Source organism: Carlito syrichta, unplaced genomic scaffold (genome assembly GCF_000164805.1).
Source record: "Carlito syrichta isolate Samal-C Ts95f unplaced genomic scaffold, Tarsius_syrichta-2.0.1 Scaffold311911, whole genome shotgun sequence".
NCBI lineage: Eukaryota > Metazoa > Chordata > Mammalia > Primates > Tarsiidae > Carlito > Carlito syrichta.
Genome location: NW_007256007.1, coordinates 212,779 through 227,999, shown reverse-complemented (window position 1 = coordinate 227,999; position 15,221 = coordinate 212,779). Strand labels below are relative to the sequence as shown.

At 49.4% G+C, this 15,221-nt stretch overlaps 2 protein-coding genes across 4 annotated transcripts in view; both read right to left on the bottom strand.

Annotated features, from left to right (window-relative positions):
• Positions 1 to 4,140, bottom strand: part of RPLP0 (ribosomal protein lateral stalk subunit P0) — a 5,680-nt gene extending 1,540 nt beyond the window's left edge. The window contains exons 1-7 of one of the 3 annotated variants that reach the window (XM_021718195.1): positions 4,086 to 4,140; positions 3,723 to 3,824; positions 2,474 to 2,525; positions 2,156 to 2,214; positions 1,895 to 2,041; positions 1,616 to 1,801; positions 271 to 411 (exon numbers count right to left, since the gene is read on the bottom strand). In XM_021718195.1, coding sequence (XP_021573870.1) covers positions 271 to 411; positions 1,616 to 1,801; positions 1,895 to 2,041; positions 2,156 to 2,214; positions 2,474 to 2,525; positions 3,723 to 3,776 — 639 coding nt within the window. In that variant the 5' untranslated portion in view covers positions 3,777 to 3,824; positions 4,086 to 4,140. Of the gene's footprint in view, positions 1 to 270; positions 412 to 1,615; positions 1,802 to 1,894; positions 2,042 to 2,155; positions 2,244 to 2,349; positions 2,526 to 3,722; positions 3,885 to 4,085 lie in introns of all 3 variants that reach the window. The other 2 variants (XM_008069297.2, XM_021718194.1) reach the window with 2 other exon arrangements.
• A 5,390-nt stretch (positions 4,141 to 9,530) lies between these two features.
• PXN (paxillin) overlaps positions 9,531 to 15,221 on the bottom strand; it is a 12,684-nt gene continuing 6,993 nt past the window's right edge. Inside the window, 12 exon segments of the mRNA XM_021718199.1 lie at positions 9,531 to 10,340; positions 11,392 to 11,540; positions 11,672 to 11,753; positions 12,338 to 12,511; positions 12,623 to 12,808; positions 12,810 to 12,863; positions 12,866 to 12,947; positions 13,052 to 13,055; positions 13,105 to 13,210; positions 13,559 to 13,639; positions 13,894 to 14,009; positions 14,263 to 14,740. Of these exon segments, the coding sequence (XP_021573874.1) occupies positions 10,074 to 10,340; positions 11,392 to 11,540; positions 11,672 to 11,753; positions 12,338 to 12,511; positions 12,623 to 12,808; positions 12,810 to 12,863; positions 12,866 to 12,947; positions 13,052 to 13,055; positions 13,105 to 13,210; positions 13,559 to 13,639; positions 13,894 to 14,009; positions 14,263 to 14,740 (1,779 nt within the window). The 3' untranslated portion in view covers positions 9,531 to 10,073.

The window sequence follows — 15,221 nt, the reverse complement described above, 5'->3', positions numbered from 1 at the left end:
AAAAAAAAAAAAAAAAAAAATGTATCTGGTGACACATGCCTGTAGTTCCAGCTACTTGGAAGACTGAGGCAGAAGATCACCTGAGCCCAGCAGGTCGAGGCTGAGGTGGCCGTGAGTATGCCACTGCACTCCAGCCTCAGAAACAGAATGAGACTCCAACTCAAAAACAATGTATCTGCAATCTAAAACACAATTATAAAAGCACTAACACAGCTAGCTACCATCTGTCACCCCATCAGTCTCACTGTGGTCCTCGAGAGATCCTTTTACCTTTTCAGCAAGTGGGAAGGTGTATTCAGTCTCCACAGACAAAGCCAGGACTCGTTTGTACCCATTGATAATAGAATGGGGTACTGATGCAACAGTGGGATAACCAATCTGCAGACAAACACTGGCAACATTGCGGACACCCTGTGGGAGGGAAGATTACATTTCAAGTGAGATACCCTAGAGAAAAGTGAAGTCCGAACAAAGCTTAATGTAGAGAAATAATCTTCAGTAGACAAGAATTACTAGGTTAGCAGCTCAGTCTCAAAGGAAGCTTTTCATTTCACAACAAATGCTCCTGGCAGGGGAATTCAGACACATCAGTAATTTTTTCTCTTATTTCAAACCTAGGTGTTCTATATACCATAATGGTGGCATTTACTTCAAAAGCCACCACTATTTTGTGAAAAATATAAACGGTTAACATAGCCATTGAGTTCCATGGCAGAAGAAGAAAAACTATTTCCAGATGTGAATTTCATACATAAATGAAACTTCCAGAAAGTAAATGGAACTATTTAAGAGTATGTTATCATTTCCATTTTGTTTGTCCAAGAAAAAGAATACATATTCTATCACCATATTTATAACTTAAAGGGTATTAAGTTATAAAATTAAATAAGACAGTCTCAGGAAAAAAGCGCAGTCCTCCCAAGAAGAGATAGTTGATACATCAACATTTACTATCTTCGCAAACCCACACCTAGGGGCCAAGTTAGCAATAACAAAAAGTGCTTAGACAAAGTAAGACCTCCCAGCCTAATGTAGCAGAAGACAAAGGAGAAGTGTTGAAATCCACATGATTAATTGGAAAGAGAAAGGAGTAAGAGGAAATTCAGACACCATATGTTTGAGATCAAGAAAGGCTGGAGTAAACAGTTTGGAACACGAATCTGAACAGAAAGCAGCACGGGATGCCAAGAAATATGCAGAAAACCCAAAGAAGGATGAGGATATTGTGTGAGTCAAGAAAGTAAGAACCAGATACCAATGGGGCAATGAAGTTATTGAACAACAAAGTTCACATTGGAAAAAATATAATAAAGTTAATTTTGTGATTTTTAAAAAAACTATCTTCGTTTGTCATTTCTACTTTGACTTATGGCACTGCTCAAGATCTCATGCATTATTGAAGGCCCTAGAATAGCTCTTCCTACATGTTCGGCACTGTTCTAAGACTTCACACTCATTAATTCACTAGATCCTACAATAACCTTATGTTATTATTAATGTTTTAGATAGGTAGGTAGACAGACTAAATGATAGTCCTTAGTTACGCGGGACTCATTCTGACACTTGTCATACTCTCAAACTATCAGTATTAAGAGGCGGGCCAGACTGCATGTACCTCCAGGAAGCGAGAGTGCAGAGTGTCCTCTGTGATGTCAAGCACTTCAGGGTTGTAGATGCTGCCATTATCGAACACCTGCTGGATGATCAGCCCAAAGGAGAACGGGGAGATGTTCAGCATGTTCAGCAGCGTGGCTTCACTGGCTCCCACTTTGTCTCCAGTCTTAATCAACTGCACATCACTCTGAAGAACAAGAGAACAGTGGGGAGTTAACATCTGGACACCCAGCAGACCCACAACATCTGTGGCTAGCACAAGCAAACCAGGTCAACTCACCAGAATTTCAATGGTGCCTCTGGAGATTTTAGTGGTGATACCTAAAGCCTGGAAGAAGGAGGTCTTCTCAGGCCCCAGACCAGTGTTCTGGGCTGGTACAGTGACTTCACATGGGGCAATGGCACCAGCACGGGCAGCAGCTGGCACCTAGAAAAGGACAATAGTGAGAAAAGCCTCTTCACTGATACAACCTGAGAAAGGCCAATTTTGCTTTAAAGAACCAAGATAAGATCTCTCTAAACAACCTGATTCTTCCCTTACCTTGTTGGCCAGCAGCATGTCCCGGATCTCAGTGAGGTCCTCCTTGGTGAACACAAAGCCTACATTCCCCCGGATATGAGGCAACAGTCTGCAAAGAGAAGTTTACAGAAAAAGTTTTCAGTGGCATTCTTCTCCAGGGAAAGGGAGAAGGGCACTGGGAAAGGAGGACAATGCTGCCCAGGGAACTGACTGACTTCTCCAGAGCTGGGTTGTTTTCCAGATGCCCTCGGATGGCCTTGCGCATCATGGTGTTCTTGCCCATCAGCACCACAGCCTTCCCTCGGAGGGACATGCGGATCTGCTGCATCTGCTTGGAGCCCACGTTGTCTGCGCCCACAATGAAGCATTTTGGGTAGTCATCCAAAAGTTGCTACAAAAAAACCAGAAACAAGCAAAGTTAACAGGGGGAAAGCGGAAAAAAAAGTCAGGAGAAACTGAACCCCACAATCACTGGTATCATTCTCCCTTTCCTATATGCTTCTGAAGTCAGCTGGAGAGCGATTGGGACAATTTCTCCCAATAAGCACCATCTAAGCTGTAATATTGCCAGTTTTGACAAGCTTGCTGGGTATGAACAGTAAAAGTAGGTTTCTATATCTGATAAAAAAAGCTTAACACTTAAGTTCTTGTTTTTCCCAATCATAAGTCATGTCTCTGATTCATCAAAGTGGCTCCATTCACAGAAAAACTTTCCACATAAGCTAGTCAAGAACTCTATTTGCAGCATTCAAAACACAACATAAAGCAAATACGGCAAATCACTTGTAAAAAGACTCGGCTGTGAATGTCTATATTGCTGCACAATTCTTAAAGGTTTTGTGCCTGGTCGGGCTCGGTGGCTCAGTCTGTAATCCCACACTCTGGGAGGCAGAGGTGAGTGGATTGCCTGAGCAACTTATGGAGACCTCACCTCTACATTAAATTAAAAAATTAGCCGGGCATGGTAGCGCGCGCCTGTAGTTCCAGCTACTTGGAAGGCTGAGCGGAAGGATTGCCAGAGCCCAGCAGGTTGAGGCAGTCCAAGTGACAGAGTGAAACTTCAACTCAAAAAATAAAAACAAAAAAGGTTTTGTGCCTGAAAATCCTCATCCCTAAGTGCGGGAAGGTATCATGCCGACTCATCACAACAATGCAGCCTAATGCCTGAAGAGCAGAACCGCCAGCTTTTCTGGGCAAGGAAGACCCACCTCAAAGGCCATCCAAAAGCAAGCAGTCATGGGACACTTCGTTTCTGACAAATCCTCAATACCAACAACATACCTCATTATAACGAGTCACTCTTTCCCTCAGACCTTCCTATCGTCAGAAGCAAAGTAGTACATGATATGTGCTATTTTTGGAAACCAGAGCAACCTGGAGGAAAATGCCATTGTCGTGGAAGCCGCTTACCTGTCTGAGCCTGTTCATCCGCAATAAGAGCACCCTACCTCGAGAATTTAATATTAAACTCTGCCCAAAACAACTTAACCCACTAGATGGTACCAACTGGATACTCAGCTCACAGTGGGCTGCCCCTATTAGCTCCCGAGGCAGCATGATAAGCGGCCACGGCCCATTCCACACTTACGATTATCTTAAGAAAGTAGTTGGACTTCCAGGTCGCCCTGTCTTCCCTGGGCATCACGGCGGTGCGTCAGGGATTGCCACGCAGGGTTTAAAGACGATGTCACTGAGGGGAAAGAGGGAGCTCAGGCCCGGTTTCCCCAACACCCATTCCCCCCTCAGAGGCCTGTGCGGAAACAGGACACGCGCAAACACCCGCCATCCGGCCTGGGGCTGCCGCCGCCGCTGACCGGAAAGTGCGAGCCGCCACCAAAGTCCCAGGCAGAACTGGGAGTTTGGTGGCGGCTCCAAATCCCTCCAAGAATCTCCCCAAGACGCCCATACTTCCCACCGCCGGACTCCGCGCACAAGCGCCGGCCTCACCAACCTCACACGAGGACGCCTGGCGAGAGAAGGGCCGCGCGCCTGTGCGTGAGTTTTATACATGAACAAAGTAGCCAATCACAAACCGTCGACATTGGCCCCTGCCTATTGGCTGGCGCCACTGCCCGTTCAGCAAAGCCAAAGGACAAAGGTATCCATTGGAGAATATCACTGCCACTCCAACCAACAGGAAGTCGCCTTTAAGTTGGGTAGTTGAGGAAGGCACTGCCTTATGTTGGAAGAACTTTCTCTGAGCTGCTGCCACCTACTGGGCTGGAGCTGCCTTCCTGTGGAAGCTAGAGTTTGCTAACTCAGCGTCTCGGTTTCTCTCCGCCTCCTGGCCAACCCAGCAAACTAAACAGTACAACTTGGAGCTGATAAGAAATTGCACATGCTTAGAAACAGAATGGTCCCTTCTCTCCTCTAGTTTGTTTTTCCCTCTACCAAAACAGACAGATCCTTAAAAACCTAAGTTGGCTCATTTCCTTATCTGCTCAAAACTCTTCAAAGGCTCTCCATTTCCTTAAAAGAAAAATCTAAAATTTACACTGCCTATAAGGCCCTACACAGCCGGGCTCGGTGGCTCAGCCTGTAATCCCGCGCCTTTGGGAGGCTGAGGTGAGTGGATTGCCTGAGCCCGCGGGTTCGAGACCCGCCTGGGCAGCGAGACCTCATCTCTACAATAAATCAAAAAATCAAGCCAGGTGTGGTAGCGCATGCCTGTAATTCCGGCTACTTGGAAGGCAGAGGCGGAAGGATCGCCGGAGCCCAGCAGGTCGAGGCTACGGTGGCTGGGAGCAGCCACTGCACTCCAGTCTGGGTGACAGAGTGAGACTCCAACTCAAAACAAACAAACAAACAAAGGCCCTACACGATTTGCTCTCCAAGTCCATTCCAATAATCTCATCTCCTGTCTTCCTACTGACTTATTTGCTTCCAGCCAGATGTTGCTGTGCTCCTTTTTCAGAGCATGCTTCCACTTTAGCATTAGTTATTCTGTCTTCCTGAAAAGCTCCTAGCCAATATCCACAGGGTAACTCTACTCCGTCATGTCTTCGCATAAATATCACCTGCTCAATGAGGCCTACCGCGAGTTCCCTGTTTAAAATTAGAAGGCAACCAGGCGTAGTGGTCATGCCTGTAATCCCACTACTTTGGGAGGCAGAGGTAAGAGGCTTGCCTGAGCCCAGGGGCTCGAGACCAACCTGGGCAGCTTTCGTGAGAGCTTGTCTCTACAATAAATTAAAAAATCAGCCCGGTGTGGTGGTGCACTCCTATGGTTCCAGCTACTTGGAAGGCTGAGATGGAAGGATCACCTGAGCCCAACAGGTCGAGGCCACAGTGGCCACGAGCGTGCCACTGTATTCCAGTCTGGGCAACAGAGTTAAACTCCGACTCAAAAAAAAAAAAAAAAGATCCACACCCACTCTCCCTTACTCTGTTCCCTGTTTTCAATAGCATGCCTTACACACTTTGTATTTATTATTGTTTGTCTTTCCTGTAGGAATGCAAGCTCCATAAGGGATTTTGTCTTGTACCTGGCACATAGTCAGCATTTAACAAATATTTGTTGAATGAATGCAGGATTTACCATCAGATGACCTGTATTCATAACCTTGTTCTGCCACTAGCTAGTTGTGTCATTTGTAGACATAATTTCACTTTGCTGACCCTCTGTTTCCCTTATCTGTAAAATGGGATAGTTCTAGAGTTGCTATGAGGATAAAATGTGTTATGACTTAACTCATTTGATAAAGTGTAGGAGGAAAATTTTAGCTTCTTATATATTCATTTAAGATGTATTTGAATAATTGTGCTATAGCAAAAAATTTGTAATGAAAGATTTTAGGGCAGGTGTGTTTCCCCCTAGCTGTACTCTTTTCGTGTGACCAAGTTAAGTGAAACTAAAATTTCCAATGAGTTTATCTGGACCATATATGACCAACACACAGTTAGCTATATGTGATCTCAAGTTCTGTTTCCTAAACTTTCACCCAACAAGGCTGGACTAAGTTTGGAGCTCTAATATTCCTGTCCTGTGTCTAATTTTGTTTTAGTAGTGTCTCTTTGAACAGTTAATTATAAAGCCATCTTTTCAAGTCACTGTTAGCAGAAACTATTCCCAAACAGGAGCTTTGTAAAAATTTCTGGGCCTTACTACAGTCCTACTGGATCAGAACTTACAGAAGTGGGACCCATAAATTTATATTTTGTTTTAAGACCTCCTATTGCCTCTGTGATCAGCCCAGTTTGAAAACTGCTGAAGTTATTGCTAGGATTCCTTTTTTTTGAGAGTCTCACACTGTAACCCAGGCTGAAGTGCAGTGGTGCAATCAAAGCTCGCTGTAGCCTTAACCGCCTAGATGCAAGTGATCCTCCTGCCTCAGCCTCCCAAGTAGCTGTGACTATAGGTGTGTATCATCATATCCAGCTAATTTTTAAATTATTTTTTTTTGTAGAAACAGAGTTAAGATTCCATTGGATTATGTTGCTCTTAGCATTGTGCTTAGTACCCTGTGCACATGACTGGTGTTAATCTTTGCAACAATCTTCTGGGGTGGTACAGTACTGCATTAGTTTTCCTGTCTTACCAATAAGAAAACTCACAGAAAGTTTAAATAATTTGACCAAGTTTCTTAGCCAATAAAAGATGGTTTCAGAATTGAAATCTAGGAGCAAGTTCAAAGCCAAAGGGCCCCACTGTACTATACATTCCCTTCCATACCCCAAGTCTATCTCCCTCTAAATGCACTTTTCCTAGTATATACATAGTCACAAGGTACATTTACAAGGATGTCCTTGCTGTAATTACATAAATATCATCTCTAATTGTAGTACATCAATATAACGGAATACCATGAAGCCATTACAAAAGGATGTATATCTATATTTATTGGTATTGCCGGGCTTGGTGGCTCAGCCTGTAATCCTGCGCCTTTGGGAGGCTGAGGTGAGTGGATTGCCTGAGCCTGTGGGTTTGAGACCCGCTTGGGTAACTTGGCGAAATCTCATCTCTACAATAAATTAAAAAAAAAAAATTAGCCGGGCTTGGTAGCGCGCCTGTAGTTCCAGCTATTTGGAAGGCTGAGGCGGAAGGATCGCCGGAACCCAGCAGGTCGAGGCTGCGGTGGCCAGGAGCGGCCACTGCACTCCAGTCTGGGTGACAGAGTGAGACTCCAACTCAAAAAAAAAAAAAAAAAAGACAACATTTATTGGTATTGAAAAATATCCACAAAGCAAAGTGAAAAAGCAAATCCAAAGAAGTCATTCTATTTGAGTGAGGACTCAAGGTACTTTTCACTTCTGAGTTCACTGGGGCACAGTCAGAGTTCAGACTGGAATTCAACATGCTGCTTTGGAGAGCCATTCCAAACAACAGGGAGACTGTGAAGACATGGCTCAAGGTGGAACAAGGCTGTCCAGGAAGATCTGGGGGCCTAGGACTGGAACTCTGGATCTGATGGGAGCATAGAGAAAAGCACGCAAATATGGTTATGACCACAAGAAGGCAGTAGAGACCCATCCTTAACTGCCTGAGCCAGAAGGGGCTACTACACCCAAGGTGTGTCAGCTCAGGCACAATGTGTCAGGCTCAATGAGAAGCGCAGGCAGAGGAAAGCCCTGGGTTCGTATCATGGCTCTGCTCTCACTGGGGGGGATGGCCTTGTGCATGTGGCTTCTTGTCTCAAAACCACCCTCCCCACCTGAAAATGCCGTCAGCATACCCAGGTGCATATGCCAAGGGCAGGGCCTGCCCCACACAGGACCTAATAATACCGCTACCCAGCCTTCCCTCACCAATTGCTCAGGAAAGAGTAAAGCCCATGTGGCAGCCAGGTTGGACCTGCGACCACAGGCAAGGACCACGGATTCCATCTCCAGGGATTTTGGACTCCAGGGAACATTCATGATTTACCTGCAATCTGGTGATCCTTCTGAGTCTGTAGAGGGCTTGATCTCTCTGCTGGGACCACTAGGTTGTTATCTCAGACCACCAAGAAACGGCACTAGCACAGGTGAAAATAATGGCAAACTTTATTGGCGTAAATCATAGGAGTTGAAATGGGAAAAGCCAGAAGTTTACAGAGGAAAAAAAAATCAAAATCAAATTATCAAATAACCATTGACCCAGAGGGTGGACCCCAGAAAACCCAGTTCCCCTTGGGGAGGGGCCTGGGGCAGGTCACTGTAAACAGAGCAATAAGGCCTGTGGGTGGAAGTGGAGACATCAGACTTTTGGAGGGGCCAGGCTGACATCCCCACACCTGGACTGTGCCCTACCCGCCACAAAGAAGGGCTCCTCTTCTGAGACTCCAACACACTCAGTCTCTGCCAGGAAGCAGTGGGGCAGTCTGGATCTTCCTCACATTACAGACCCCTGGGGGAATCCCTGTCCCTTGACCAAAGACCCCCAGCCTGGCTGCTCCTGCTTCATCCTTGGGAAAGAGAGCTCTGGAGATTTCCCCAGAGGATCCTGCCCCTCTGCCCAAAATTCTTTCAGGCCCCCTTGTAACACAACCTGGGGCCTTGTCTCCAGACCTCCTGAGTGCTGATCCCACCTGTAAAAGGGGAAGAACCTGTACCTGGTCTCCAGGGAGGGCAGATTTGTGGAAGTGATATGCTCAGTGGAATCAACAAGACCAAAGAGACTTTCATAGTCCTTATGGTCAAAATCAGATACCAGCTTTCCTGAGAAGGCAGAAGAGAGAGTCACAGAGAAGCGGTGAGGAGGCTGAGAATGTTCAGTGGGTTCTCTGTTGCCAAAAAATTCATCAGGGAGTGGAAGTTCCTAATGGCTTACTCAGACAAGAAGCAGTCCTCCAAAGTGTACTTTCCCCTTTTCCTCCCTCGGCAACAAAAGAGATGAGGTTCAGAATTCTAGACCCAAAAGGGCAAGACACCCTTAGACCAATTTCAGTTAACAGCTTGCTGGCCTGGGCAGTAAGGAAGGGGTTTTCAAGGAAGGGGTTTTCAAATACAGCAGTTTATAAAACAGTCCTGGTGAGCTGTGAAGTTAAAGAAGGGGAGTCACAGAGCTGCTCCCATTCACCTGCTTGTGCTAAGAAAAAATAAAATACAAATCGCTTCCCCACCCCAAGTCCTCAGTACAAAGCAAACTCCATGCCAAGACCACTGTCACTGACAGGCCCAGTGGCGGCAGCCAAGAAGAATACAAAAAGGAACATCTTTAAAATCTCTTCAAAATCATTTTGTATAGAGAAGTAAAAGCAACTCAGGCGATATGAATTCAATCCTCAGTGTAGAAATCTATCAAAGTCGGTACAGTGTCCAGGCACAGGTGATACTCCCCACTTCATGCCGTCCCCAAGACGGAGGAAGTGACTATAAAACATTATTGCTGGAGAGGCCTCTCTCAGTAGAACCAGAGCAGGTGTAAAGGCGAGGGGAGGGTGAAAGGGAGGAGGGCATTTGCCCAGGCCTGGGGGGCTGGAAGGATAGGAGGAGCACAGGGAACCTTCCGTGGCCCCTTGGGGTCTCTGCCCTTGGATGGATGGGTTTATGCTGGCATTGTCTGGAGGGAGCTAGTGTCCCTCAATACTCTAAGAACAGGGACAATTAAGTTGGGGGAAAAATGGGATAAAAAGAGACCCCTGCCTGCTCTCCCCCTCCCCCAACTCCACTGCTGAAATATGAGTAAGAGATGGCTCCAGTGTGGGGTGCTGGCCTGGCCAGGCCAGATCACGAGGACACATGTGGGGTGGAGTGGGGCCCCCAGCCGCCACCTCTGGGGAGGACAAAGGATGAACAGCCTGGGGAGAGCTGCAGGAGGAGAGAGGCCCAGAGGCTCTGGCAGGGGTGAAGACAAGCAGACAGGGTCCCTCATGGCCCTCTTCCCATCCTGTCCCAGCCGAGGACAAGGGTTCCAGTTTCACTCAGATTTGCCCCTTCGCCCCCGAGTGGGGTCTCTGGGTCACAGTAGCAGTTGGGGATGCTGGCTGGGGAAGAGGGGCAGAGGCAGGGACAGGGGCGCCTAGCAGAAGAGCTTGAGGAAGCAGTTCTGACAGTAAGGCTTGTCGTTCTGCTCCTTGAAGGTGCCCTTGTTGAGCTGCTTGAGGCAGAAGGCACAGACGAAGTGCTCGGGGTGAAACTTCTTGGCCATGGCGGTGATGCAGCGGCCCGTGATGGGTTTCTGGCAGCCCGAACACAAAGAGCCGCGCCGTTCATGGTAGTGCACCTCACAGTAGGGCTGCCCATCGTGTTCAAAGAAGCTACCATTAACGAACGGTGTGAAGCATTCCTGCCAGGTGGAAAGGGGGGACTCAGGGGGCTGTCCCTTCCAGCTAGGGCAGCACCCAGCATGGCAGGCTGGAGATGAGAGATGGTCGTGGTTGGCATACACATTGACTCCCACTTGCTAGACATTTCCTATGGGCTAACTGCTGTACTAAACACTTATGTCATTCTAACAGGGAGGCCACTAAGATACACAAGTTAAGTGACTAGCCCAGGGTCGTGAAGCTACTAAGTTGCACAGCCTGGATTCATACATAGGTCTGACTTCTAGGAACTTAATCAGATGAATGCAAAAGTGTTCCCAAAAACATTGGTGCTGAAAAAAAGGGGTCTGTGGTCAAGTTCTGCAGCCTAGATTTTTTTTTTTTTTTTTTGGAGTCGGAGTCTCACTCTGCTGCCCAGGCTGGAGTGCAGTGGCACGCTCACAGTCACCATGACCTGCTGGGCTCAGGTGATCCTTCCACCTCAGTTTTCCAAGTAGCTGGAACCACAGGCACGTGCCATCAGGCACAGCTAATTTTTTGATTTATTGTAGAGACAAGGTCTTGTCAAGTTGCCCAGATTGCTCTCGAACCCCTGGACTCAGCCTAGATTCTTGGTTGGAGATTCATGTGCATATAAAAGCCTCTGAGAAGTCCTGCAGTGAGCCATGTTTCCCAAACTTATTTGGTCAGAGGGCCCTTTCTGAATTCCTAATAATATCTGTGGGCCCCCTGTTACTCCCCAGAATTAAGTTTGGAAACCAATACCCTTGAGTCTGCTAAGTACTTGTATTATCTCATTTAATTCTCTCACACTCTTCTCCCGAATATGACCAGTTTCAGGGTTGATGCACAGGACTAGGCTGGTCTACCTCACTCCTGGTTCATCTCAGCTTGAATACAAACCTGGCCCAGGACCTATTGGACTTGAAGACACATACCTACTGCCTGCTCACCCTGTTAATGACCCCAAACAAAGCCTCCAAGCTGGATCGAAAGAGCACAGTGAAAGAGGCCCCTCTCTCTCCAATGTCTGCTCCCAGCCGCCTCCAGATGTGGAGGGAGGCTCCTTACCCGGCACACAAAGCACTCAGGATGCCAAAGCGTGTTGAGGGCCGAGATGTAGTTCTCCAGGATGGCCCGGGCACAGCCACCACACTTGGGTGCGAACATGTCGAAGTAATCCTTGCGGCAGTAGGCCTTGCCATCTTTCTCGTGGAACCCTGAGGAGTAGGACCTTGGGGGTCAGAGTTTGGGTTTCCAGAAGTGAAGCCACCCTGACTCCACCAGCAGCGTCTCCCACCCCACCTTCCCAGCCCTCCCAGGAGGTGGCGCATTGGTCCACCGGCCATACCTTCAGGACCAAAAAAGGCTCCACACTGGGCACAGAAGAAGTGCTCAGGGTGCCATGTCCGGTCAAGGGCTGTTACCACTTTCTGTGAAAGCAAAGTGTGGGATCAAAACCAAGCTGCCACCCCACTTGACAGATCCCAGCATGGCTGTCCCTCCCATCCCCACCTCTGCCCACTGTCAAAGATGAGCAAAACACTCCCAAGATCAGGGACTCTCCTAATTGAGCTATGAATACCACTAAGAACTTAGATTTATTGAGGGACATGACATGCCAGACACACTCTTCTCCTTTAATCCTCACACCACACTGAGTCAAGGTCATAAGTTCTATTGTGACTCCATTTTATAAGTGAAAAAGCTGAGGCTCAGAGAAGCTAGGCATTTCCCTAGCATCACACAGTGGGATAGTAAGACAGCCAGCATTTAACTTGACAGTCTCAAAAGAAGGAAATCAATATGGAAGGAGAAAAGAAGGAGGGACAGTCCGATGTGCAATGGGATAGGCTATAGATCAGGCCTGGATTTGAATCTAGCCCCACTGTTTCCTAGCTGTGTGAGCCTCAGGCATGTAACATGACCTCTCTGAGCCTCCGATGGCTATGGTGAAGATGAAATGAGCCAATGTGGGTGAGGTGCCTGGATAAGGAACCATACTGCAGGGACTCACATCCAGGATGGGACCATTGCAGTAGTAGCAGCGTGGAGAGAAGAGGTTGTGGTAGTCCTTTTCACAATAGGGCTGTCCATCCCGCTCAAAGAAGTTCCGGGATCCAATCTCCTCCTGGCAGTGGGTGCAGACAAAGTGCTCCGGGTGCCACGTCTTTCCCATGGCGGTCACAACCTGATAAGAAAGACGAAATATGGTGCAGGGTCGAGGTCAGCCACAGAGCATCCCCAGAGGAGCAGAAATCCCCACGCTCACCAGCTGCTCCGCCCCTCCTCCCCTCATCACCTGCCCGGCGATGGGCTTCTTGCAGGCCCCACAGACCCCTTTGGCAACTGTGGCGACACCCAGTTTGTTCAGGTCGGACTGCAGGCTCCCCAGCATGCTGTCGAGCTGGCTCCCAGGCTTTGGCGGACCCCCAGGGGGTGAGCTGCTCCCTGTTTTTCCTTGGGCCATGAACTGTGGAGACAAGGAGAGGGGACTGGTCAGGACTTGTGAGGCTCAGGGTACGGTGTCGCAGCACCAGGGCAGGGAGATGGTGGGGTGGGAAGACTTTTCTCCCTCCTGGGCAAATGGGCTGATTGAGGCAAGAAGTACAACCTCCACCAGGGGCCTGAAGAGCCCTAAAATTGGGAGTGAGATCAGCAGGACCTCCTGGTGGTCAGAGGGACCACAGAGGATTAGAGAGAAAGGCTCCCAGTACCCTGCTGGCATGACCAGGCTCAGGGAAAGCATAACACACAGGAAACTAAGCCTGCAACCCTTAGCACTGACCCCTCCCTCGTCCTGCCCTCCAGGGCTGCTCTGCCCATCATCCGGAGGCCAGCCGGCAGCCCAGCACAGCTCCTTATCCGCTTTTTGTTCCAGGCCCTGGATCTTAAATAAAGGAAGAGACAAGAAAGAATTTTTTTTTAATTGTGGAAGAAAGACTAAGAGACTCTGTCACTGGACCATTTCACAGAAGGGAATTTCAGGTGAGATAAGAGGATTTTTTCCCCCACTGGTAGTACCAAAATCAGGAGAAAAAAATCTAGAGAAAAACAGCCTTGAGAGAGGTCCAGGGAGATTTAAGAGGGAGAGGGAGGTGAGGACACAGGAAGGGGAGGTAACTGGGGTCAGAAAGCAAGGAGGCCTCACCAGGTGCTGGGCCTAGGGACTTCAAGGGGAGGAGAGAGGTTTCTGCTTTCTCTTCTGGGAATGGCTTCCTTGGATAGGAGCCTGGACCTGGGGCAGTCCCAAGGGGTAGTCAGGGAACAGGGGAATGGCAGGGAGACACCACAGGAAAGCATAAGGGCAGTTGACTTCCTGAAAAGGTGTGGGAGAGGGTCCTGGGATCAGGTTCAGTGAGGGTCCAGGGTCAGGGAAGGACTGTGATTCCTGTGTTTGCGTCTGTGGTTGGAGGGATAGAGGGTGTGTGTGTGTGTGTGTGTGTGTGTGTGTGTGTGTGTGTGTGTGTGCGCGCGCGCGCGCGCGCACGTCTCTTTGTGTGTCTATGTATGTGTGCAACAGTATTAGGACAGGATAAGAATGGCCAGCACTGGGGCCCTTGGGAGGCCTGCCTGCATTGGGGGGAAGAGCGGGTCCTCGTCGGTCTGGCAGCCCACGGACCTCACGGTGTGGGGTGCAGGAGTGGGAGGGGTGAGGCCCTGCACATCCTCATCATAGGGTACTTCCCCTGCACTCCGGACCCCAGGAGAAGCACCGGTACAAGCTGAGGGTCCCAGGAGGGAGGGAGCAAGCAGGCTGGGCAGAGGAGAAGAACTGCTGGCCGAAGCATCTTTGTGAGGCTGGAACAAAGGAACAGAAGGAGGAGAAGCCAGGACAGAGATGGTTCTTCTCAAGGGAATGGGAGAGCCAGGAGGGAAGACAACCTGGGAAGAAGAAAGGAAGAAGAGAGATGAGGAAGATGGAAGAAATTATCAACTCACCCGACAGGGGTGGGGGGAGGGGCACCCCAGGCTCCCCATGGGCCTTCCCACTCTGGCACCAAGAGTGAGGCCAGCCCCATAAGGCCACAAGACGCAAGAACCACCCCACCACCCTAAATCTCCCCTCCAGCCAGCGTTGAGGCCAGGAAAGAACCTGGACCTCTGCTGCCTGGTCCTGTCCCAGCCCCAGCCCTTGGCATCTCCCTGCCACCTTGTCCACAATCTGCCCCCCGGCCCGCCTCCCATGTGGCTGCACAGTGATGACGATGCCCTCAGTCAGCCAGTCCTGGGCAGAGGCCTCTGCTGCCTCCTCCGCCTCCAGCTGGAGGCCCAGCCGACCCTGCAGCTCCGCGATGAGCCGCTCCTGGGATGGGGTCCTGCTCAGGGTGGCAGGGTCCAGCCGGCGGCGAGGGGAGGGCTCCCGGGACATGGGGTGTGCGTGGCCAGTCTCCCGGCTCCTCCTGATCACAGAGCGGATCTGGGGGAAGGGGAGGGAAGGCTGTCACAGCCCCACTCTGGGCTTGGATATGACACTGTTCAGTCCACACTCAGGTGCCCCCAGGGAGGGAGGGCAGAACAAAACCACCAGAGAAGAGCCAAGCTGAGGTGGGGTGGAAGCAGGGGCAGACCAGAGTGGCTAGGGAACACAGGCCACGAGAGAGACCTCTGGCCTAGTGCTCACCTCCAAGTTGGCCGCTGACCTTGGGCAAGACACTGAACGTCATAGGCCTCAGCTTCTCCATCCTTTTTTTTTTTTTGAGTTGGAGTCTCACTCTGTTGCCCAGACCGGAGTGCAGTGGCCACTCCCGGCCACTGCAGCCTCGACCTGCTGGGCTCCGGCAATCCTTCCACCTCAGCCTTCTGAGTAGCCAGAATTACAGGCACGGGCTACCATGCCCGGCTGATTTTTTTATTTTATTGTAGAGATGAGGTCTCGCCAAGTTGCCCAGGCAGGTCTC